Source organism: Rhamphochromis longiceps, linkage group LG3, assembly GCF_057381845.1.
Source record: "Rhamphochromis longiceps isolate RC_006_pf linkage group LG3, R_longiceps_female_GT1.1, whole genome shotgun sequence".
In the NCBI taxonomy this organism is placed as follows: domain Eukaryota; kingdom Metazoa; phylum Chordata; class Actinopteri; order Cichliformes; family Cichlidae; genus Rhamphochromis; species Rhamphochromis longiceps.
The window spans coordinates 35,991,105-36,015,060 of NC_140559.1; the positions used below are offsets into that span (position 1 = coordinate 35,991,105).

Genomic DNA, 23,956 nt, shown 5'->3' on the forward strand with positions numbered 1-23,956 from the left:
AAGCAGGTTAAAAAAAATAAATAAATAAAAATCTGGTAATTCTTTGTTTTTACATTCATCAGGTCCCAATCAGCCCAAATAGCAAAGAGAAATTAAAAATGCATGCCATGAAAGAGTTTGGGTCTTAGGAGGGTTCAGAGGAGAGCTTCTAGGGTCTTTCCTAGTAGGCTTTCAAAACATAAAGAGTGAAAAGGGAGTTCTTCCTTCTCACCATTCCCAAGTACTGCTCTGAAAATTTGGATTCTCTATTGTTCTGTGTTTTGGTTCTATGGTTACTACTTGTGTGTTATATAGTTTCTACATATACAGCATGAGTGGCTGGAAAGAAACAGAATTTCTACACGTGTGAGACTCATTCTGTTGTTGTAACAGCTGGATGTTATGTACATTTCACATGAGGAGAATCAGGTCAGGACGCGTGCTGCAGTAATCCTTTCTCACGTTTAGCACAAACAGCAGGAGGTAGTCCCACTTCAGACGCGTTCACGCCACTGGAAGGTGAGGCAGCCATCTGGATTAGCTAACAGTGCGCGCGCCACCCTGACTGCAGCTCGATTACTAATCTTACTTGTTTTTTGGAAAAACCTCTTGAAGTGATGAAATTAATCTTGTTAGATTTTTGTGGTACATAATCACAAAAAAATCATCAGTTAATAATTTAAATGTGTAGAAAAAAACAGGAAGAAAAGTTTTTAATCCTCTGAAAGGGGAAAAAAAGGTTATACAACACTCGTAATAAAGTCTTTGACATGCAGCTGTTTTGTGGCAGTTGTTTTGAAGAAAAGCACAGAGTTGAAAACGTAGCCTTGGCTTTCTGGCCACATCTGAGGTCGAAGATGATGATAATTGGATTCAGACTTTACCAGCTGATGTTAGTGGCAACAGTGTCATACAGAGAGGAGATGAATGGTCTGAGCTCTCGGGTAGAGAAATAGATGTGCCACTAAATGCCTCTGTAAACTCGATGAACAGCAGCGCGGTCTCTGTTATATGCTCACCTTATGTGCCCTCTGTTCTCTAATTGCTCTTTTTCTTTTTGCCTGCAGATGAAGATAAAATGAGTCAGACGGGAATTAAATCGCCTATTAATCTTGCTCGCCTGTGGTCTAACCTTTTCCATTCTCATATCTGCCTCCAGGTGGAGTGACTCGAATGACAGTATCTCTGGTAGTCATCATGTTTGAGCTGACTGGCGGTCTGGAGTACATTGTTCCCCTCATGGCTGCAACCATGACCAGCAAATGGGTGGCAGATGCTTTCGGAAGAGAGGGAATTTACGAGGTGACGTGTCTGCAAACGTTAATGAAAAGTGTCTGTCCCCTCCAACCCTTTGCTGTACAATAAGAGCGAGTTTGCGCTCTTTTTGTCTTTATTAGGATTCATGTGTTTTATTGTTTAGGTTTTTTCCCCCCTCCTTTTAAAAATGGAGACGTAAAACCTGCATGTTCTTGATGTTTCGCAGGCTCACATCAGGCTGAATGGATACCCGTTCCTGGAGCCAAAAGAAGAGTTTGAACACAGCAGCCTGGCGGTGGACGTGATGAGGCCGAGGAGGATGGACCCCGCGCTGGCTGTGCTCACGCAGGAGGGCATGACTGTGGGGGAGGTGGAGGTACGACTGCACATATTACACCTATGTTTCTTGGGAAGAGATTTGGAATCCTAATAGAGATAATAGAAATAACATTCGTTTCTTGGTTTATGCGCAGTCATTGGTGGAGAGCACGCACTTTAGTGGCTTCCCTGTGGTTGTCTCTTCGGAGTCCCAAAGGCTTGTGGGATTTGTACTCAGGAGAGATCTGCTCATATCAATAGGTATGAATTATGCTCGTGTGTAAACAAAGATCTAGTCACAGGGTTGTTTTTTTTGTTTTTTGTTTTTTTTGTATGCAAAGCAATTTGGTTTCCACAAATCCCACTTTGCTCCTTTCAGACAATGCCCGCAAACGTCAGGATGGCATCGTCAGTGCCTCCCAAGTGGTCTTCACTGAGCACACACCGTTGCTTCCTCCCGACGCACCGCCTCCCCTCCGGCTGAGGTGCATCATGGACCTGAGCCCCTTTACAGTTACTGATCACACCCCTATGGACATCACTGTGGATATTTTCAGAAAACTGGGGCTACGCCAGTGTCTGGTCACACATAATGGGTAAGAAGAAACACACACACACATGCATATACTTGATTTTGTAATTAATGTTTTTATATCAAGTATTTAGTGTCCAAAGGGCAAACCTGCGCTGGATTTAGTCTCCAAAATGACTTATTGTATGAGCGAAGCCCTCTAGTTTCAAGCAATATTAACAAAGATACACAAAATGACCACACTCCCACTCCCGTAGACATTAAACTGAGATATGTTGAGGAAATTGCGCTTGTGGAGGAATGAAAGGAGTGACAGATGAATGTGTAGGAGAGCTCGGGGTCATTCTTCTGTCAGGTCATGCATCAAGGTGAGCGCAGGAGTCAGGGAGGGGGAGACAGAAGGTTAATGGAGTGTGTGGCAGTGAGGAACAACAGTGGAAATTCTCAAGGTGTTTTTCTGCCTTAAACTCTGAACTGTCACTGACTCCATACCATGAACTTCAGTGAGGACTTTGTGTTTTGTACATCTGCTGATATAATGGCTTTTGGGGCTTTGGTATGCACGTCTCCGTAATGGAAAACATGTCATGGATAGAGCTACAAAGCCTACGTGGTATTTGATATTTGCAAAAGCAACACACAGGGAAGCGGAGGAATTATGATGATGGCACGCTATCAATTTGGACGCATTGAAGATTTTCTTTTGTAGCTCGTGACACTTTTTAAAATCTGCGTCTTCAAAGTAGTCCCGCAGTGATCAAGGCTTTTGTAGTATGATTGGGAAACTTAGCAGATGATGTGTATATATATTTTTTAACTTTCTAACATGTTTCCTCTTTCACCAATAAACCTAACATGTACAGAGTATGCAGTAAGAACCAACACAGGGGAAACCGTAACCACCGTTCTGCCATTTAAAAAAAAAAAAAAAAAAAAATGTTTATACGAAAAATAACAAAAACTAAAACCATCGACAAAATGTGAAGAAATAAGTGACTTCATGTCCAAGACAACTGAGTATCGTACCAAAGAGATATCAGCTGCACTAGGGCTAGGCTGTACTTTCACGTAGTACCAAATTGTACTACAACAAGGTGCATCAGTTCAAGATAACCTTTATTTAACTACGTAAGTCGTTACGAACATGTTCTTAAAAGTAAATCCCAGAGAACAACATGCATCCAAAAAATTCCTACAAAATCTGTTTGTGCACATGCTGCATCGTGGTGGTGAAAGCCAGTGACTTGGTCACCAGAGTGAAAATGGGACGGTGACGTCTTCGTGACTAAGAAAAAACGGAGCCGCAGCTGGAATAACTCTGATAAATTGACCAAGTTTTGCATGTTAACAGAGGGATTTATAAATGCAGAGAGATTGGTTGCAACACTTGGTCTACACTGATGAGCGCAATTTGTCTGCAAGTTGACTCAACTGGTTGCCAGCTGGTTGTATGCTGGTCATGTAAGAGAAGGTTGCTGAGTTGTCTGTCATTTCGGAGTAAATCACCGTCCTCCAACAACTTCGTCTATGTTTAGGATGAATTGCTGTTTCAGGTCTGTGAGGTTTTGGCTGGATTTATGCAAGTACTTAGTATGATTTTCTGGGTATCTAGACAGCAACAGATTTGGGATTTTCACCGATTTGTCACAGTTAAGAGCCGCATTATCACAAACAGATTATAGCTTGAATCCATTTAAGTGCAAACTGATAAGAAACTCGCAGCAGACTGACTCGGTCTTATTGGGATTGCATCGTCTTATTGTCACTTTGAAGATGGCAACTTACTGTGAGCGGCCCCGGACTTGGTTCCTGCCTTTGAAGCGACCATTTCATCGCAAGTTCATTGCACATGGTTGCAATATATTCAACCACTGTTTTCCCTAGTGTGACTGCAGAATTAGAGATGCGATGAAGGATTTTATTAACTGCCCTCTGAACTCTCCCAGACTTTGCAATTACTCACAGGCAGTTGCAATTCCAACACGACAGCATCAGCAGCTTGGATTAGCTCCGTGCATTTCAGATCTGCATTCGCTTTAATATTTGATGAGCGCTATAATCTGAGGCAGGCTGAGGGTCGCAGATGCCAACAGACTTAATAAACTGATCCGTAAGGCCAGCAATGTTGTGGGGATGGAGCTGGACTCCCTCAAGGTGGTGTCGGAGAGGCGGATGCTGTCCAAGATAAAGACAATGTTGGATAACACCTCCCACCCACTCCATGACATGTTGGTCAGTCACAGGAGCTCGTTCAGTGAGAGACTGAGATTACTGAAAAGCACCACTGAACGACACAGGAAATCATTCCTGCCTGTGGCCATCTCCCTGTACAACGCATCCACTTAACACACTGTTTGCTGCTACAGCTACACATGTTTCTTTTCCAAATATTTATTTATAAGTGACTTATGTATGTATGTATGTATATATATGTATATATTGTACTATTCTTAGTTAGCGTATTGTCTGTCTTGTCTTAATGTTGGTTTAAAATGGAGCACTGTAACAAAAAATAATTTCCCCCAGGGATCAATAAAGTATTCTGATTCTGATTGATTCTGATCTAACCACAAACAAAACAACCAGCGCCTGTAATCCTGAGTAAGTGATGTCTTTTTCTTCTCTTTTAGTTAGTTTTGTTCAGATGCATCATTAAAATGTTTTAAAGAGCTTAAATCAAACTTGGCCTCAGCTGTAGAAAACCTGGCATCAGTTCGGCCGCTACGAAGTCGACGCAGAAATTGGACTAAAGCTGCTGTTTGGTAGGGCTGAACGATTATGGAAAATAATCTAATTGCGATTTTTTGCCCCAATATTGCGATTGCGATGCGATATGCGATTATTTTTTAAGGTCTTTGTCTTCTGTATTATTAAACAAAGACAAGCAATACATCATATAGTATGGCCAATACTATATTACATTAATTTTAAACTGTTCTTTCCTGGAAGACAGACCTCTGTTATGATGACATGAGGTGATGCATGAATTGATGACTGACATTTTTATTTAACTTCTTCAATCACAACAGTATATTTGAACATACACAATAGTTTATTTTTAGCTTACAAACATCTGAGCATAAAGTGCTGACAAGGAACCCTGGTGTAAACATTAAAATGAAAGTCAGTACAATGTGCAGATTGCAGAAATATACATAAACAAAATCAGTGGCTTTACCACACTCAGTTTTTCGACATCTGTGAACTACTAGACAGTCATTCAATTAAAAAATAATATTAAATAAATAAAACTAATAAATAAAAAATACACACATCTTACTGATCTCTGCAGTCAGTAACATTACACATAAAGTGCAAACATAATAGCAATTGTATAAACACACACACAAACACGCCTTTAAAGTTTAAAGGCGTGAAATTGGACGGTCTAGTTCTGATTAGCGTCACCGCTGTCTCGGTGGAGTTTAATAAACTCGGCCGTCTGCTTCTTGCTATCTAAAATATAACCAGACACTGGTGTAAATTCTCGACTGTCTCATACTTCTGTTTAATAAGTTTTCTGTTTGACGTTTAGTCAGCTGTGTGAAAACCAAGGAGGAACCCACCCGGGGGATTAATAAAGTTTTATTTTATCTAATCTAATAACTTTAATCTCAGCCAAACCGATTTACTCACGAACAAACAAAACACTGAAAAAAGCCCAACAATAACATTTTTAGGTTGTCTAAGTGACTTATATATTACGTTTAACCCGAGCAGCGAAACTCCGCGGTGATCTGAAAATGATGTGCCGGGAGTTGTGCCGTTCTCGGCCGCATCAGTAACCCTCGAGCTCCCGGCTAGCTGTCGAGCTGGTGGGTAGCAGACGCCTCTGAAAACGTCGAAGCACTTTTGCAAATATGGGATATCTTGATAAACCGAGCAGATATTTGATGTTTACACAGCTACTTTCTCGCCTGAAAATATGTTAAAAGTTTATTTTGTGACCCAGAAAGATTAGTATGAGTAATTTTAAAACTTAGTAGCGGCCGCCATTGCTGGAAACTGGAGTTTGGCTGGGCCGCGCTATGAATTCTGGGATATGGTAGTAATTTGGACAGCCTTCGGCGCGTCGCTGTGACGTAATCGGTCTACAAATGCGGCCTCAGGAGAATGCAGCCCATGAATTTGGACATGTCCAGAGTATAATCGCAGCCTTTGCGGTTAGAAAATTGCACTTGATCATGTCGCGATATTATCGCAAATGCGATATATCGTTCAGCCCTACTGTTTGGTCATTCATTTGAAATGTGAGCTCTCAGGGATATTTAGCAAAAACTTTACTCTGTTCTAAAATCATCACTATCAACCACACCTCCTCCAGCCCCACTGAGGCCAACTTAGCTGAACAACACACTGTTCTTTTGTCTGTCGGGCCTTACATCTGTCTTCATAATGGAAAACTATAGTGTTGGTCTGCAGAATTACATTCAGCAACAGAAGAACAATAAACTTAATCAGAGTTGGGTTCATTTTTCTTCTTTCGGTCCGTCTCTCGTGCGCGCACGGTTGTTTAGATCGAGGTCTGACATGTTCAAACATGGGATTTTAGGAGTGGGACTGTGTATATTATGAATTTACAGTACATGCGGTGTATATAACAAAGGCGGTTAAACAAACACACGTAATCATGCAGCTTGTGGTTTCTCACTTTGTCCTCTTGGCACACTGTATCAAGTTTTCTACAGTAACGCTCCTTTTGTGGAAGACCGAGTGTTTAGCCTTGGCCTGAGCTGCCATCAAGGCACAGAGCCACCTAATGTTGCAAAGAGCGAATCAAAAAGCGGCGTAGAAAAAGAATGAAGATATGAAATGTGAGAGGGAAGGAAAATAAATGTAAGAATATGAAAGAAATGTGGGTTTGCCAGGGGAAGAATTATGCCAAGTTTATCAGTTTGGATCACTGAAGCAGAGAAGGCTGGCTCAGCCCAACTAATTCAGGCAACGTATTCACTGTATTTGCTCAAATTAAATTCTGAGGGTGAGGATCTCATGCAGCTCAGAGGTTAAGATGCAGCGAGCTACAATGTTCCTGTTATTTCTCTGCCGTATTCGCGTTTTGTTTTTTTTTAATATAAAGGCTTAAAATGATCCAAAGTGTTACCTATAAATCAGTAAAAACATGGAGACAAGCGTAAATTCTTTCCCTTAAAATCATCAGCAAAGTGACCTTTGAGCTACTTTAAAAAAAATGTTTTTTTCGCTACCTGGGGGACAATAAAATTTGATGTTACAACTTAGCACGAGCTGAAATACAGTCGAGTTGGCAAATGAGGTTAAAGAGGACTTCTCAGAATTTGTCATTGCAACCCCCGTGAGTTAGCTGATGTGCAAGAGGCTGTTTGAAGCAAGTCTTTTTAGACCTCGTGATCTAGTATTTATTGTAAATAAGCGCTCAAGGTACTTTTTACTTTAGTGTGGATCAAGTCACATCTGTAATGACTTTAAAAAACAAGAACTGGGTGCTCAAATTTGAATGTATTTTGTATTTTCTCTAATCCACACGGGGTCAAAAGTATATATAGTTGATGCCCTTTAGCAAGTTGCACCTCCACCAGGTGCTTTTGTTATCTGTCAACAAGCTTCCACAATAATTCTGACTGGATATGTGACCAATCTTCTTGGTAGAGTTGGTATAATGTTCATTTAAATTGGTTTCCTGCCACGGTCTCAGCTATTAAATGCACTTTCAATATCGATGTGGACAGGGATTAGGAAAGGCCATTCCAGAAGTATAATGTTCACCTGTTTTGATATGTGTTTGGGATCATTTACTGTTAGAACAACCATGTCCAACATCTAGCTGTTGCTTTGAGGTGAAGTTGAAGAATTTGGCAGTATTCCTCCCCCATTATTATTCCAGCCACTTCGTGCTATTGCTGCTGCCATTAAACAGCCCAGAACATGATGCTACCACCACCATGCTTGACAGGTGGTGCACTGTTTTTAGGTTTGAAAGCCTCACCTTTACTCCTCCAAACATACCTCTCGTCTTTGTGGCAAAATACCTCAATCTTTGTCTCTAATTTCATGTCAAATTTCCAGTACATGGCAGGCTGGAGCTTTGGTGGTTCCTGGGTTGTTTCAAAATATTTAACCTATTTTCTGTCATCTGAGGGTAAGGTAACAGTTTGACGGGGTCTGGAACAAGACCCAACGTTTTTTAAAGTCATTAAAGGTGTATGCTGTACATTCAGTCCACCCTGGAAAAATAAAAGTTCAAAGAAATAATTCAAAGCCCCAAATTACCATGGCATTCATGCCCATGATGAATAGGTTTAAATTTGGTGACATCTTACTTACCTTGTACCCTAGATTGTCAAACAGCTGAAAATGTCTCAAAAGATGGGTCATTTCTAAGATGGATAATGTCACTGTAACTTCACCCACTGGTTTGTGGCACCTGAAGCTGAACTGTTTTGGGGGGGTCAACAGCACCGACAGCATCTAAACCTTTGTATAGTGGGTCTGTGTTACTCTGCAAGTTCACCAGCATGCAGTAGATGGCAGTGCATTTGTAAATACATACTTTCTTGGAATTGGAGTTGTGTTTACATTTAAATGAAGTTACACACTAGGTTATGGTGTGTGCTTTCAAGGGATTTTAAGCAGCATGGGAGGAAAAATAAACCTCAGGTTTCACAACACAGCCCGAGACACAATTTCTTTTGCACTATTTTTGGATGCTTATTCACCTCTTACTCACATAGCATCCATTTGATTCTTCGCATGTACTTTCTGTATAACTAACCACACAAAAACTTTGTTTTGGGTTTGATCCGAACACATCGTTATACTTGTAGTGTCACTGTTTGTCAGTGTGTATAACCAATTTATCCTTCCTGTGTAAAACCCCCTTTTTTACTGTTTCTTCCTGCTGCCACTTGAGTCTGACGTGTGGAGCAATAATTCAAACCAAGTTTGAGAGCAGAAGAGATGAAAATCAGCAACTGTCAACAAAAACCCCTCAGGCATGTAGCTGCTGCTCTTCAGCACAACAGCTTATTATAAAAGATCGGTTTAAGATTGACTCGCCGCCTGTGGGTAACTTTGTCAAGCATAGACTCCTGAAGGACACATTGGCCTCAGATGGGCCCAAAGTAGAATTTCTTTCTTTTCTGGGTTGGGCTAAACAGGGACTTAGAGGAACATGAGGGAACTAGAGGTACATAAAAGGGGTGAGAAGGAGAAAGGACTGAAACTGGTTAAAGAAAGCTGTAGTCTGCTCTGCTTGGTTGGGCAGGATGAGGTTTTAAATGAAATGAATCACTCATTGTCTGGGAACAAAAAAGGTTTGCACACAGAAAACAGACCTTGAGGCTGTATGAAGTGCAAACTCTGGTGTCTGCGGTCCTACGAGATGTTAATTTTATCGCTCTCACCTGCAACAAAGGGATTTTCCCAGGCTATGTTTAGTTCAAGGTTGCCTAGTTAGGTGGAAGTCATTTTTGGTTGACTCGGTATTTGTTGTGTTGAAATTTAAAAAAACAAAAAACAAAACCTCGATCTGCTTTTGTTTTTCATGTGTCAGCTTAAGTTTATTTTGCAAAACAAGCCAAAACAACAACATCCTCACTGCCACAATGTTTTCGTTAGACTTGGTTTTGCCTTGTTTTCATTTTTTTTTTTTTTTTCTTTTTGTGCTCAGATTTCTTTGATCTTGTTCTCATTTGTCAAATTCACATCTTCACGTGAGCATTTATGAATGAAAGACAGTCCTGTCACATGTGTTTCTCTGAACAGATGTTTAAAGAAGCAGCGCTGGGATGTTTGTGTGGGTGGAAGAAAGATGTAAAAGCTGCTTGTGTTGGGCTTTTTTGTTTTGGTCAGAGGATGAAGTTGTTTACATTAAAGTGGACCTGTTAAGCTTTTCAATATTATCTGTTTGTTAAATATTTATATTTCATCTAAAAAATATAATATGATATAATTCACATACAGCTGCAGTTGTGAATGTTAATGATGAGGTCAGTGTATTTAGAAATAATCCCTGGGAGCTAGAAGATCAGGCTTCAAGCCCCTTTAAACACAACGTCTCCATCAAATGTTTTTCTATTTTTACCTCTGCATGATGTTGGTATAGTGATCTCACAGAAGCCCCACCCACCTGCTCTGGAATACTTCTGTTTGCTAGGGACAGCCAATCAGACAAAAGGTGGCTTAAAGGGCGAAGAGCTAAAACAGCCTCTTTCAGTAAGGGTAAGCTGAGGTTGTGCACCAAAGCTTAGGCTTTATTTGAACTGAGAATCTTACAATGCTGCTGTAGTAGGGACTCAGGATAAAAATCTGAATGTAATGATGAATATTGTTATGCTTTAGTCCAAAAAACAGTAATTCAGGGTTCTTGTAGACGTCTGAATTTTGAGACTGCACGGACTACAACTAAACTAAACAACTACTTGGCTGTCAGATCTCCAGCTCTGCATGTCTTTTCCATAACACAGTAAAATGTAGGCTTAAAGCATCAAGGATATTACAGATAAACAAAAAAATATAATATATTGTAAACAGTGATTTCGGTGCTTATTGGGGTGTGGGTCATAGGGGCGCCAGTTAAAGCAGAGATTTCCAGATTGTCCTGGAGGGGTGCATAAGCTATCCCTTAGTCAGTTGAGGGATCTTCTCCAGCATGTCCAGGCCCTGCTGAGGTGTAGGACGCATCCCAGTCAGATGCCCAAACCACCTCATCTGCATCCCTCTACCAGCTGTACTTGAATTCCTGCCAAATGACTGAGCTTCTCACCGCAGACACCTTCCCAAGGACGATGATTTCTGCCGCTTGTATCCACAACCTCATTAAGAATACTGGGGAGGTTGTCAGATGTTGTCTTTATGGGGGAAAGAGTTTAAGCTTCAGGGCTCCATACAGACCACTAACATGTGTCAAAATAGCGACTCTTTAATCTGATTTTCATGCTGGGGGAGGCGACGAAGCCACATCTAAGGAGTCGGGCGAGCTGTGAGTGGAGATTCTCATAGTGTGGCCCCAAGAAATCTAGTTTTCATCGAGCCATTTGCAGCCAGTTCAGCCCATTTCTCTGACTCCTCAGGGCGTTGCTGCCTCACGTCATCACAGATCACAGCGTGCATACAAAAACAGCAATTTCCTGCAACGGTTTTAATTGAGCGAGCGTCGTGAGCTGATGGTGGTTCGCTCCTTTCAGATGCAGATGGTGACTGGCATGTGAGGACACCTCAACGTTTAATTTGTAAGAAGAGGAATGGCTTATGCCATCTGTTGAAAATCATCTGTCGCTAATATGCAGCAGATTAAATGTCCTCGGAGCGTTGCGCAATTAATCGCCGGATGTCGTGGACGGCTTCCATTTCTCTGACCCCCCCCCCCCCCCCCCCCAACCCACCACCAGCACCACTGGAAATTAGATTTGTGTTAGCAGAGTCGTGTTGTTGATCAGTCACTTGTTTGCTCTGTGTTTTCATGTTGCTGTGCTCTGCCAGTTGCCCTGGCTCCGTTTAATAAAACTGAATCAACTGTGCCGAGATAGAGGGCCAGGCCTAAGCGAAGGTTTCTGCTTTCTGTCACTCTCTCTGGTTTTCCATGACGAGGTGATCAAAGAATGACTTGAAGTCATCCACAGCAGGCTGAGGGTCGCAGATGCCAACAGACTTAATAAACTGATCCGTAAGGCCAGCAATGTTGTGGGGATGGAGCTGGACTCCCTCAAGGTGGTGTCGGAGAGGCGGATGCTGTCCAAGATAAAGACAATGTTGGATAACACCTCCCACCCACTCCATGACATGTTGGTCAGTCACAGGAGCTCGTTCAGTGAGAGACTGAGATTACCGAAAAGCACCACTGAACGACACAGGAAATCATTCCTGCCTGTGGCCATCTCCCTGTACAACGCATCCACTTAACACACTGGTTACTGCTACAACTACACATGTTTCTTTTCCAAATATTTATTTATAAGTGACTTATGTATGTATGTATGTATGTATGTATATGTATATATTGTACTATTCTTAGTTAGCGTATTGTCTGTCTTGTCTTAATGTTGGTTTAAAATGGAGCACTGTAACAAAAAATAATTTCCCCCAGGGATCAATAAAGTATTCTGATTCTGATTCTGATTTTGTTCTGCTTTTCTGTCTCTGTTTTCAGGAGGCTGCTGGGAATCATCACCAAAAAGGACATACTTAAACACATGGCGCAGATGGCCAACAGGGACCCGGACTCCATCCTCTTCAACTGATCTTCTCCGTCCTTCCTCTTCATCCTCGCCCACCAAATCGCCCCTCTGTAGAGTGGGGTGAAGGGGGGGGGGGGTACACCAGCTTGTAGACTTACATGAAATGCACCTTTACCTCTTTGGCGAGAGAGAGCCAAGGAAGCTTGAGCTTCATTTGCACAGCTGACCAGAGAACAATGGAATTTATTTTCTGTGTAACTTGAAGGCAACTTTGGCTCTTCGAATGACGACACACACCACTGAAAAAATTTCAAGAAAACAACAAGCTGTCAGAAACAGTGACTCGTCCTTTTACTGACAGTGCTGGACCCGATATCATGAGGGAAGTAGGACAGAAGTAAGTCGATGGAATATTTCACATCTGCACCTTCCAACATTTTCTGTTCTCATTTCCTTCCTCATTTTCAAACCAGTGAGGAAACCTTCAGAGAACCCCAAAGGCCACTTCTCTCTCCTCTGTTTGCCATCTCGATTCTCACACCTGGGAGGAAGGGGGGGGAGGCAGGAACAGCTAATCCTCTGTTATAGGTGCTGACAAGAGGAGACTGGGTGGAGGAGGAGAAAATGAAGACATTGGGGAAGATGAAGAGCTGTTTTGGGAGCTCCGTGCCTGCCTCCGGGCCATCACAGCGAGCCCAGACAGAGCACTTTGAGCTGGGCTGATGGATGTGCAGACACCTCCCTCCCTCTGTGAGGTTTCCTGTAGCCGTGAGGGTGAAGGATCCAGGAGTGTGAGAACAGGATTGACTACACACACACACACACACACACACACACACACACACACACACACACACACACACACACACACACACACACACACACACACAAGCAAGCGTACACTCCACAAAGACTTTCACGTCAGCCTGGGAACCCACTAGAAACATCTTTTCTTTTTCTTTTCTTTTTCGTCGTATGTTTGAGTTTTGTGATACAGCTCCAGCCTGAGAACTATGCAGCGCTGTCCTGCCATGCAGACAGTTTTGTTATGTTAACAGCGTATATAGTCATCGGAAACCATGTCATTCCTTATAGAAGGTGAGGAGCATTTCCAGGCTGTTGTGGAAGGGTTAAAAGAAAATCATGATGTGAATTAATTTATGTAAATGTAAAATTGTTCACTCTACTAAATTATTCCCCTGATTAAAGTTGTGTTTTGTCTTCTTTGTTTTAGCTCCTCATCACTTCGACTGATGTCTTGTTTGCATTTCGTACTCACCTGATCTTTATTTCATTTATTTATATATTTTTTAAGCTCCGATTCGAGCAAATCTCTCACTGAAACGTGTTTTTGTTTTCGTCGGTGATCAGAACACGAATTTTAGTTCTCTGAATTTACTTTTTTTTTCCTCAGTTTTTCCTAAAAAGCCAAACTGAAACTGATCCAGTGGAAAATGTCAGCTGCAGCTAATCAAAGAATCTTGATCAAAAATGAGAAACAGCTGCTGCTCTGGTCCTCTGAAATATAAGATTTTTTTTTTCTTCTGTCAGGCAATAGTGAGGTGAATCTTTGTTCTATTCAAAGACGTCATGTAGGCACAATTCTTCCGATGACTAACCACGCAAACAATTTTCAAATGAACGGAAAATGATAATTGTTCAAATTTTAGTTTAATCAGGTTTGAAGCTGAATTTAGGCATTAACGGTGATGTCAAAGTATATTACTCCGTAAATGAATCTGTATGCCATTAAACCCACCTCAACATTTTAAAATAATTGTGTTAATTTATAAAATGTTCTCACAGGACTAAATGCATCCCATGGCCCTCTCTTCTTTATTTTAGGGTTTTGTTTTGGGTTTGTTTATCAGCATTTTAACCAGGTCTGGACTTGGACATGACCATTGCAGCACCTTGATCCTTTCCTTTTTCAGCCATTCTGTTGTAGATTTGCTGCTGTGACTGGGATCATCGTCCTGTCGGATGACCTGATTTCAACCAAGCTTCAGCTGTCAGACAGGCGGTCTCACATTTGACAGGTTCTGCGAAATGAGGCCAAATCACCAGCCCTCCACCAGCGTGCCTGGCGGCTGATGTGCTGTGTTTCGTTTTTGCCAAACCTGTTGCCGTTCATTACGGTTAAACGTCTCCACTCCACAAACGTCTCATCTGGCCAAATCACATTGTTCCAGAAGTGTTGTGGTTTATTCAGATTTATTATTTCTCCTGCCAACCTTTCCAAACAAGTCATATTTGTTCAGGCATTTTCTAATTTGACAATCATGAACTAACTGAGGCCTGTGGAGTCTGGCTCTTTGTTCTTTTACATTTTCTCAGAGCATTTCACAGTGAAGGATCTCAGGAGTGAGTTTGCTGAATGTTCACTCCTAAGAAGATCGCTGCTTTGTGTTAACACATGGCTGAATGCCCCTTATTGCTGATCAGTTAATCGAGTATATTTGATTAGCAGGCTGGCTGCTACGTACCAGTCATAGTACGGATTTCCCCCAACCCAGTTTATTTCTCCAAACTTATTCTTTTTTATTTTGCTTAGCACAAAATTATAGAAAGGAAACAACGGCTAACAGAAACCATTTTATGAGCTAACTGGTGTTTATTTCAAGTGTCTCATGGCATATTACATTAATTACAGGTTCATTCATTTCTTTCTTTGTTTTGAATTTTTGGCAGCTTTGGTCCTCCATACGAGTCTGAATGGAGAGGGGGAAGCAGCTCATATTATCTCAGACGTTATATCACCATCCAGAGAATAATATTATTCTGGGCTATTTTTAACTCTTTAGAAATTCAGCAGGTCAGTTTGAACTTCATGTGCTACCCTGTAAATGTTGGCGGCCCGGGACTCGTAAAGTTTCACCTCCTCTCTGAGCGCTTTGTTTAGATGGTGAATTGATTTTCTTTTTTCTCACAGGCTGCTCTCTGCAGCCAGTAAAAACATAAAGTAATGGTGAAAGTTTAGAGAAACCATCATGTGTCCTGGGAACAAGCACCTGCTAGAAATCCTGTACGTTATGTTGACTTAATGGGACTTTAAAATGGAACGAACCCTGTGAGCTAGCGATGTTTATTGAGCCTCCAGAAATACAAAGACAGAGATGCATAAAAATGTAATGTTAAAAAAAAAAAACACACTGGGTGAACATCTTAGAATTCATTTGGGATTTTTTCCAGTCCACACAGGATCGTACAAATGTACATGCATATAGATACAGGTTCTAAAGTGTGTGTTTAACTATGACAATGCCTATTAAAATTCAGTTGTATTTATATAGAGCCAAATCTTAGCAATGGTCACTTCAATGAACTTAACATACAACTGACAGTTCTTTGTCAGCATGAAAGGGATTTGTTTGACAGCAGTCACTGACCAACATTCAGAACAGTGGAAAAGTCCAAGGAACTCGGGACGATCTAAGCTGGAGAAAGGTAGATTTACATAAAATAGGAAGATCTCCGGAGACACCCTCAAGGCTGGAACGCCAGCATCGCTGTCCACAGAGAATCGGCACCTTCCAGCTTGACTGAAATTTGCAGCTGCCCACATGGAGAAGCCAAATGCTTTCTGGAGAAACGTTTTCTCAGTCGAGACAAAGATGCAGTCTTTTGATGCTGTGTGGATCATAGAAAATCCAAAAAAACTTCAAGCTTTTGCACCCAATTCTTGTTTGTTAAAGGCAATGAAAAAGAACAGTTCAAATCAATCTTTAAATGCCCAAAATTACCATGATTTTCATGCCCGTGATGAATGTACAGCTGTAACCTACAGAATGCTTCTCCTGCTCTCACCTGCATCCACCAGAAGGATCTGGGAGGATGATTTACTCATCACTGTCCAGTTTTATGAGCAGCATAACTGCAGGGAGTGGTGAGCTCTGAGATCCCTTTATCACTCCGTGTATATCAGAGTCTGCAGCTCATCGAATCGCTCTCAGCACATTTATATAAGTGTTTAAAACTAGTTAAATGAATGCTTTTGTTATATACAGGGATGAGATGAGTGTCTCATTACCACTGTATTTTGGTTGGCCCACTGCTGCAGCAGCTTTATTGATTGTGATTGACCATTTCCTTTTAAACATCATTACCCTAAGCAAGATCATCGCCATGATGATGATGATGATGGTGATTTAAACTCTAAAATCAGCCTGATTGAAACATAAAAGCACCAGCGTTCATCTACGTCACGTCCCACCTGACTCTGGCATGGTACATCCCCTGCCAGTATTTGGACGGATCTGTATCGATGCATCTGTTTCCAATTGAGCTGTAAGAGAAACTTGCTGCTTGCTTGCTTTTTGATTTCTTTTTATGAGCTGGTGCCAGAGAGACGGCAGGTTCGAAGCTCCTACCATTTCAGTTAATTTAACATGCTGGTCACTGATAATGAGCTTCGATTTGCCTGCAAAATAGTGCAGAATAGACACATACAGGGGATCACACCAGAGAAACGGGCATTTAATGACCAGAAAATGAACTGTAGACTTTAATTCTAAGCACGGAGACCTCGTTACTGATTATTTCATGGCTTAGATGCAAAAAGTGACTCATTTTGGACAATACACGAGTCCCTTAGAGTAATTATGCATTACCTTTCTAAAGGATTTTGGCTAATACATGGTTGTAGCTTGGTTTACCTCTGCATATATAAGCTGGTGTGGATGATTGATGTTGGAGGCATATATAGTGTTGGATGGTAACTGAGTAGGAAAGCCGCATTAATTTAAATCAATATTTATTCATTTGAGCCACATTTCACATCACGTGGAAGCACTTTCAACTTCTCCTGTCTTATAAATGATGTGAAGTGGGTAGGGAGAGGTCTATGGTGTCGGCACAAGACCCAAAATATGATAACTTCAGGAGACTGGCTGGTTATTGATCGGCGGACAGAAAAGCTTGTGCAACAGGCTAGACAATGGTTTAAGATAAATTGATCGTTTTTACTGTACTATTAACAAAGTGCCTGACTTTTTTTTAAGAATACTCCATCCTGGCTGTGCTTTCTTTGGTCACAAATAGAAACTGACTGACATACATCTCACTCAGTCATAACTGTGGAGGACCAAAACTGCCAACGATTTGATGAGGTCCCAGTAGGCAAAAGAGCGAATTACTGCGGCCGTGTGCAATGAACATGCGATCATGTTTTCTTTGACATCACAAGCGCTGAAGCTTGAGACCAGGTCTGCAACACCTTCATTCGTATTGTCTTCAAAGTGACTTTGGTGCTAAAATGACAATAAGATGGATTCAGTCTGCCATCAATTTAGAACTAAATCAAGTTTTGATACTATGGTGATAAACAGCAATAAATCACTGAAAATACCACATCTGTTGAAACTCTATTGACATGCACATTTTAAACATCTAAGCATTTTTACTTTAAATGGAAATGTGCATTAACTATTTACAATCAGTCCAGACACAACCTCATAGATTTGAAAGAGAAATGTAGAAATTTCTCCTGAAAATACTCACATAGGTCCTGGAGAACAGTGATTTAAAATTGCATGGGTGCGGTGCCACTTTGGTTTCACTGCTGGCAATTGATTGAAAAATGCAAATATAACTAATGCAATCAGTAATTATAAATCAAGCAGTAATTGATTAAAAAATATGATGGAAGATAAAATATAGTACTGTGCAAAAGTTTTAGGGAGGTGAGAAAAAAATGCTGTAAACAAAGAAAAACAAAGAATGCTTTCAGAAATATAAAAGATTGTTTATTGGCCCCAAATGTATTCTGCAGCAGGATAATGACCCCAAACATACAGACAAAGTCATTAAGAACTATTGTCAGTGTAAAGAAGAACAAGAAGTACTGGAAGTGACGGTATGGCCCCCACAGAGCCCTGATCTCAGCATCATGGAGTGTGTCTGGGATTACATGAAGAGACAGAAGATCTGTGGTTAGTTCTCCAAGATGTTTGGGACAACCTACCAGCCAAGTTCCTTCAAAAACTGTGTGCAAGTGTACCTGGAAGGATTGATGCTGCTTTAAAGGCAAAGGCTGGTCACACCAAATACTGAATTGATTCAGATTTCACTTTTGTTCTTTCACTGCATTTTGTTGAATGACGAGAATAAATGATTATCACTTCCATTTTTCAAAGGATTCTTTGTTTACAGCATCTTTTTTTCCTCACCTGCCAAAAACTTTTGCACAGTACTGTAAATACTTTTTTAAAAACCAAGTTCTGTGTTTATTTGGTGATTTCAGTCCTTCATAATATGTACTGAGGCATTTAACCTTTATTTTTATGACAGGTCAGTAGAGTGCGCAGGAAAAGAGGGCGAGGATATGACCCCTGCAGGAGCTACAGCAACGCCACCTTCTTTTTAATGGTCAGCAGGGGGCGATGTCTGTAATTTTAAAAACACGTGTTTCTTACAGAAGCCTACGGGAAAACTGGCTTCTGGCTTGATTGCTAAGTACATAAAGTAATAATTAAAGTGTTCTTAGTCACTTGTCTTATTTGATATCTAAAAACTAAGTAAATTTTGTTCATTTTGGTCATTGATAGAGTGTGAAAGTAAGACTGGTGTTTCATCAGAAAGGGCATAATACTTGGCCAAATCTGAAACTCTGTGACAAGAGAGCAGCGCTGATAAGGTAAAAAAAAAGGCCTTATCCAGCAAATCTGTCAACCACAGGTTGTTATCCAGTGAGATTACATCCATCTCACTTAGATCCTCGTCACATCCATTTTTAAAAAATGGTCAACCTGAGGACTCGTTACGAGACTTCGCCAATGGTTCGGTCATACTAGAGTAAGAAATGCACACCATCCTCCTTGTTACAAGGAAAAATTAGGAGTTGCCTCGTGACGCCCTCAACCTCTGGACCGCCACTTTTGATCGCAAGACAATTTTATAGGTCACCTGGTGGGAGTATGTCTGTGAAGGTTCTCAGTCATCCAGGTCATCGTAGTCTAAGGAGCTTGGTAAGAAAAGCGTCTGGACTTCTTTGAGTTGCTTGAAGATGTTTCACCTCTCATCCGAGAAGCTTCTTCAGTTCTAAGGGTGGGAGGCAACCTGTCTCCAGGCAATCACAATTAAAATGCCTGCGATCACTGTTTTTCCACCAGTGGGTGAGGTCACAGTGACTACATCCATCTTTTATACGAGTGATGCTGATCTCATTTTACTTCGAGGGTCATACTCGGGCAACTTTGCTATGAAATGGGCTGGATGAGTAAAGATCATCTTTCTGTTAGCGTAACGTTGTTTAACTACACATTTAATCCCTGAGATTAAGTCTTAATGTCAGATTTTAAGAACTGCCGTTTCAACAGATTTGTCAGGCCATTTCTCATTCCTGAGCCTTATGTTTGACATCCCTGTTTTAAACTGTCGTAAGACTGAGAGCTAATAATCTTGGTCACTTTCTTACTCTGTCTAATATTTATATTTAGAGTTCTTTTACATGTTTTTCCTTACACACTGGAAAAGTGCATGCCAAAGCTTAAGCGAGCAAACACTTTAACTGCTAGGCAACAGTTTGTATTTAAACAAAATAACGCCGTCGTGGGTACTTAAGCAAATAACTCCACCTTTGACTCGAAAAGGTATAATTACCTGCAGGCGTGACTTTACTGACATTGTTATGTATGATGCCTCTGCCCCCAGAGGTCACCGTCCACTTTAGGCGCCACTTGCTTAGATGACCTCGTTGGCCCTCGGGTGTCAAAGGTGTCATGTGGTCACTCTTGACTCAGCGTCTTTGAAGTTGAGTCAGAGCTCGTTTGTGGCCACATAATCTCTGTGAGAAGGAAGTCAGAGGCATGAAGATGGAGGGGAAGCATTTGTTTATGCGTGCGTAGGCGTCTGCATATGGATTCACTTTTTGCACATGAGTGTTTAGCATCTGTGTGTGTATGTGTGTGTGTGTGTTGGGGAATGTGAGTGTATTGTAGCCAGCTAGAAATGACTCAGTGTATTCTTGAGTTCAGTTCCTGCGGCTGAGCCTTCACATGGGGCTCGGGTTACCTGCCTGCTCATGACTTCTACACTCTCACACCTGAAAAACGCTCACGTACACATTCGCACACACAGGTTATACTTTATACTTTTATATTGTCTTTCCTTCCTACTTTTTTTCCGTAATAACTCTGACTTTTTCTTTCCTGTGTTCTGTTACTTTCCTCTAAGATAAGCTTCCTTGCCTCATTTACTGCTCTTTGTGTCATATCAGTCATCCAGTTCCCAGGCTCACCATTGTGTCTGTGCACATTACAAAGCAGCAAAAACATCTTGATGTGGTAATAGGCCAAACTGAGTTGTCATCCTACACCCTAAAGTGTCAGATCTCTCTCTCTCTCTGTTTTTATGCCTTACCTGTCTGGGTCTGTGTTCATCAGTGCAGAAGGAACAAAGGAAGCATGCAAAGATGACTTGTTTGTTTTCCTGAGGGCTGTACAAAGTAAGCAAATATTTATGATCAATCACTGCCTTTGTGATTTAAGTGTCTATGTGTATGCAATCCAATCTGCACCACAGTGCTGCCCTGCAAGGCACACCTGGGAAACTCCACCTGTTATCAGGTGGAGTTTCCCACAGTTGCCTGCTAAAAGATGTGTAACTCACAAACTGACCTCTCATGAGAAACAAGCTAAGGCCAAGATATTTTAGCAATGGATACCACTGTGTGTAGTCTTTGAGGATGGGGGTCGAACAAGAAGCATGTACTGTAAATTCATAGCTAAAGTGACCTCCTGCCTAGCTTAGGTTGCTCTCCTACCCTTTGAAAAAGTCAGCACATGAGTCCTACCTTTAAGAAAGTAATAATTATACAACGTTAAGATGTTTAGAGGTGCTGTCCGGAGGATTTTGCTTTCTTTAGCGGAGCGGTTCTCAAACTTTTCACAGTGAGTACCATCTCACAAAATATTTGGCTCTTGAAGTACCGCCCTAACACTCACAGTAGTATATTTACCACCACATACAGTTTACATGAGACAATTTTATTTCTTATATGAATGTTATTTATTTTAACTGTCATAAACAGGATGTGACAAGTGTAATAATAACAACTGTAGTGCATTAAAACATTCACAGCAGGTAGGATATCCAATCTTTAAGTGATGACTTGATGAAACCTGCTTCCAGGTCCAAACTACTCTGCGTTTATTAAGACTGTTGTGTTTTTAACATGTTTTAATGCTTTATATTTTGTTCTGTCTGTAAAAACAGTCAGTGATCACTGTCGGCCGCTCTCGGTTTTTATTACCGCTAATCATTTTAAAGCTCAGTTGTTAAAACCTTATCGTGTAACTACAGCCCAGCCCATGCAGCAGTATATTAATGACTAACCTCACATTGTGGATGGATTATCTCAGTTGTTCTCCGGTCCGTTTACAGCATCGTGCCATGCGATCAGGGAACCTCACATTAACTTTTATTGAGTGGAAAAAAGTTAGCGTTCATCCTCTAGCGTCACTGTGTTTATATTATGCTAACCATAGCTGTGTAGTTAGCCACCACGCTAGCACATCATTAGCTAGTCCAACTTCAGTAACCCTACAAACGCCACTGCTGTTTAGTTTTCTGTCTTCACTTTTGTCAGAAGTGACAGCAGAGCTGTATGTTTTGACTTTTGCTTTAGAGAGTCATTGTAAATATATTGGTAGTTGTTGCACGCTTCTAGCTTAGACTGCCAGCCAGCGGGTTAACATAAAATGAAGGCCACTATATGGCTGCGAAATGTGGCACGCAGGTTGAATGTCCTTAAAGAAGCCTGGACAACTATCCCTAAAGACTGCTTAAAAAACATTACAAGAAGGCTAAAAGTTTAAAGGAGTTCAGGCTATGTTAAGGAATAAAGGTGGTCATACCAATTATTGCTAGAAATGTACAAAGGAAAATATAAACTATTTTTGCCTCATACTATATTTCCATGTACGTTTGCACATATTTCAATTAATTAATGTACCTATTTCCTATTTTCCAAACAAAATATAAAGAAATTATGGTTGGCTCAAGACTTTTCCACAGTACTATATAGCAGAATTAATATATCTATTTTAACTTATGTAAATCTACCAATATTTTCGATTTACTTTCTTTTTTTAAACCGAAAAATTAATACATAGGTTATATATAGTTTAAAAATATATATATTTTTATCTTTGTTCATACACTAATTAATGTCTATCTATAGTTTTCCTTTTTTTTCTTTGGTTTTTGTTTCCATTTTGTATCCTTATAGTATTTTTATTTATATATATATATATATATATATATATATATATATATATATATATATATATATATATATATATATATATATATATATATATATATATATATACATATGTGTATGTATATATATATATACATATACATATATATATATATATATATATATATATATATATATATATATATATATATATATATATATATATATATATATATATATATATATATATATACATATGTATGTGTATATGTGTATATATATATATATGTATATATATATATATATATATATATATATATATATATATATATGTATGTATGTATATATATATGTATATATATATATATATATATATATGTGTATATATATATGTGTATATGTATAATTATAATTTCGGCAGCTTTGGTCCTCCACAGCCAGATGCTTGTTTAAGAGGTTTCTCTTTATAATATTATAAGGTCAATATTATAAGGTCTTGGTCTTACTCTATGATCTAAGTCAAAACAAACAAATTTTTTTTTTATAGATATGACTACATGGGACTGCTGTTAAAAAGCCACGTAGCCACTACTCATCCATCAAATATCACGAGACTTCAGGTTACTAAAACACATCTGCAGAGTGTTTTGGAAAGGCTAAATAACATCCAGACCGGGAGCAGGCGAAGTGTGGGGGGAGCATGTAGAGTTTCTGTACAATGGTGTATGGTATGAAAATAAACTTGACTTGGGGTTACTGCAATGTAAATCTGGCTCACATTATTGAAAAGACTGGAAAAAACATCAAGAAAAAATATCCAATGCAAAACAAAGAAAAAAGTATTGCATAGATTTTAAGCCACATTGCAAAAAGTATGATTATTACAGCATGAAAAATGTTTGTAAAGAGAAATAGCTAAGGGCAGCGCGGTGCCACGGTCGAGTGGATTGGTCACAGTGGCATTGTTCATTAACTGAGTGGCAGGCGTGATGGATTGTGGCACAAATAAAGCTCATTGGTTGTTTGTGGAACTGAAATCTGGGAAAACTTCAGAACAGTCTGAAATAATTTTCGAACAGATGCTACAGCAGTGAGTAATAAGCAGAGAGGAGCAATGAGATGACAAATATATTTAATAAATTACAATATTTCCTGCACTAAATAAACTGAAGATGCTTATGGTGGAAAACCTCAATGGGCTCATAATCTTGATCAAATCTATTCTGCAACATTTCCGCTTCACATCAAAAAAATAAAGTAAGAAACAAATACTGCGCCAGTGAGACCTGTTTTAGTAAAATACAGCACTTCTCACATATGAGGCCTACTAAGAGTTTAGCAGGCACACCCTCCGTAGAGAAAAAGTGCAAACAGATGTATTTTAAACACGATTTCCATCCAGTTTTCATGTTGATACACGGTGCTGCTTGTTTCAACCAGGCAAAATCAATGTGAAGGCATGGAAAGCACAGGCTGCACTATAATTTAATACAACCATCGCCATAAAGCTAAATC

At 40.1% G+C, this 23,956-nt stretch overlaps 1 protein-coding gene across 4 annotated transcripts in view; it reads left to right on the forward strand.

The window, feature by feature from the left end:
* The window catches only part of clcn5b (Cl-/H+ antiporter 5b), a 52,870-nt gene extending 38,941 nt beyond the window's left edge, over nucleotides 1-13,929 (forward strand). For 2 of the 4 annotated variants that reach the window (XM_085395790.1, XM_085395799.1), the window contains exons 12-16: nucleotides 1,139-1,281; nucleotides 1,463-1,612; nucleotides 1,710-1,815; nucleotides 1,934-2,150; nucleotides 12,213-13,927. In XM_085395790.1, the coding sequence (XP_085251916.1) occupies nucleotides 1,139-1,281; nucleotides 1,463-1,612; nucleotides 1,710-1,815; nucleotides 1,934-2,150; nucleotides 12,213-12,303 (707 nt within the window). In that variant the 3' untranslated portion in view covers nucleotides 12,304-13,927. Of the gene's footprint in view, nucleotides 1-1,138; nucleotides 1,282-1,462; nucleotides 1,613-1,709; nucleotides 1,816-1,933; nucleotides 2,151-12,212 lie in introns of all 4 variants that reach the window. The other 2 variants (XM_085395781.1, XM_085395772.1) reach the window with 2 other exon arrangements.
* Nucleotides 13,930-23,956: the final 10,027 nt, after the last annotated feature.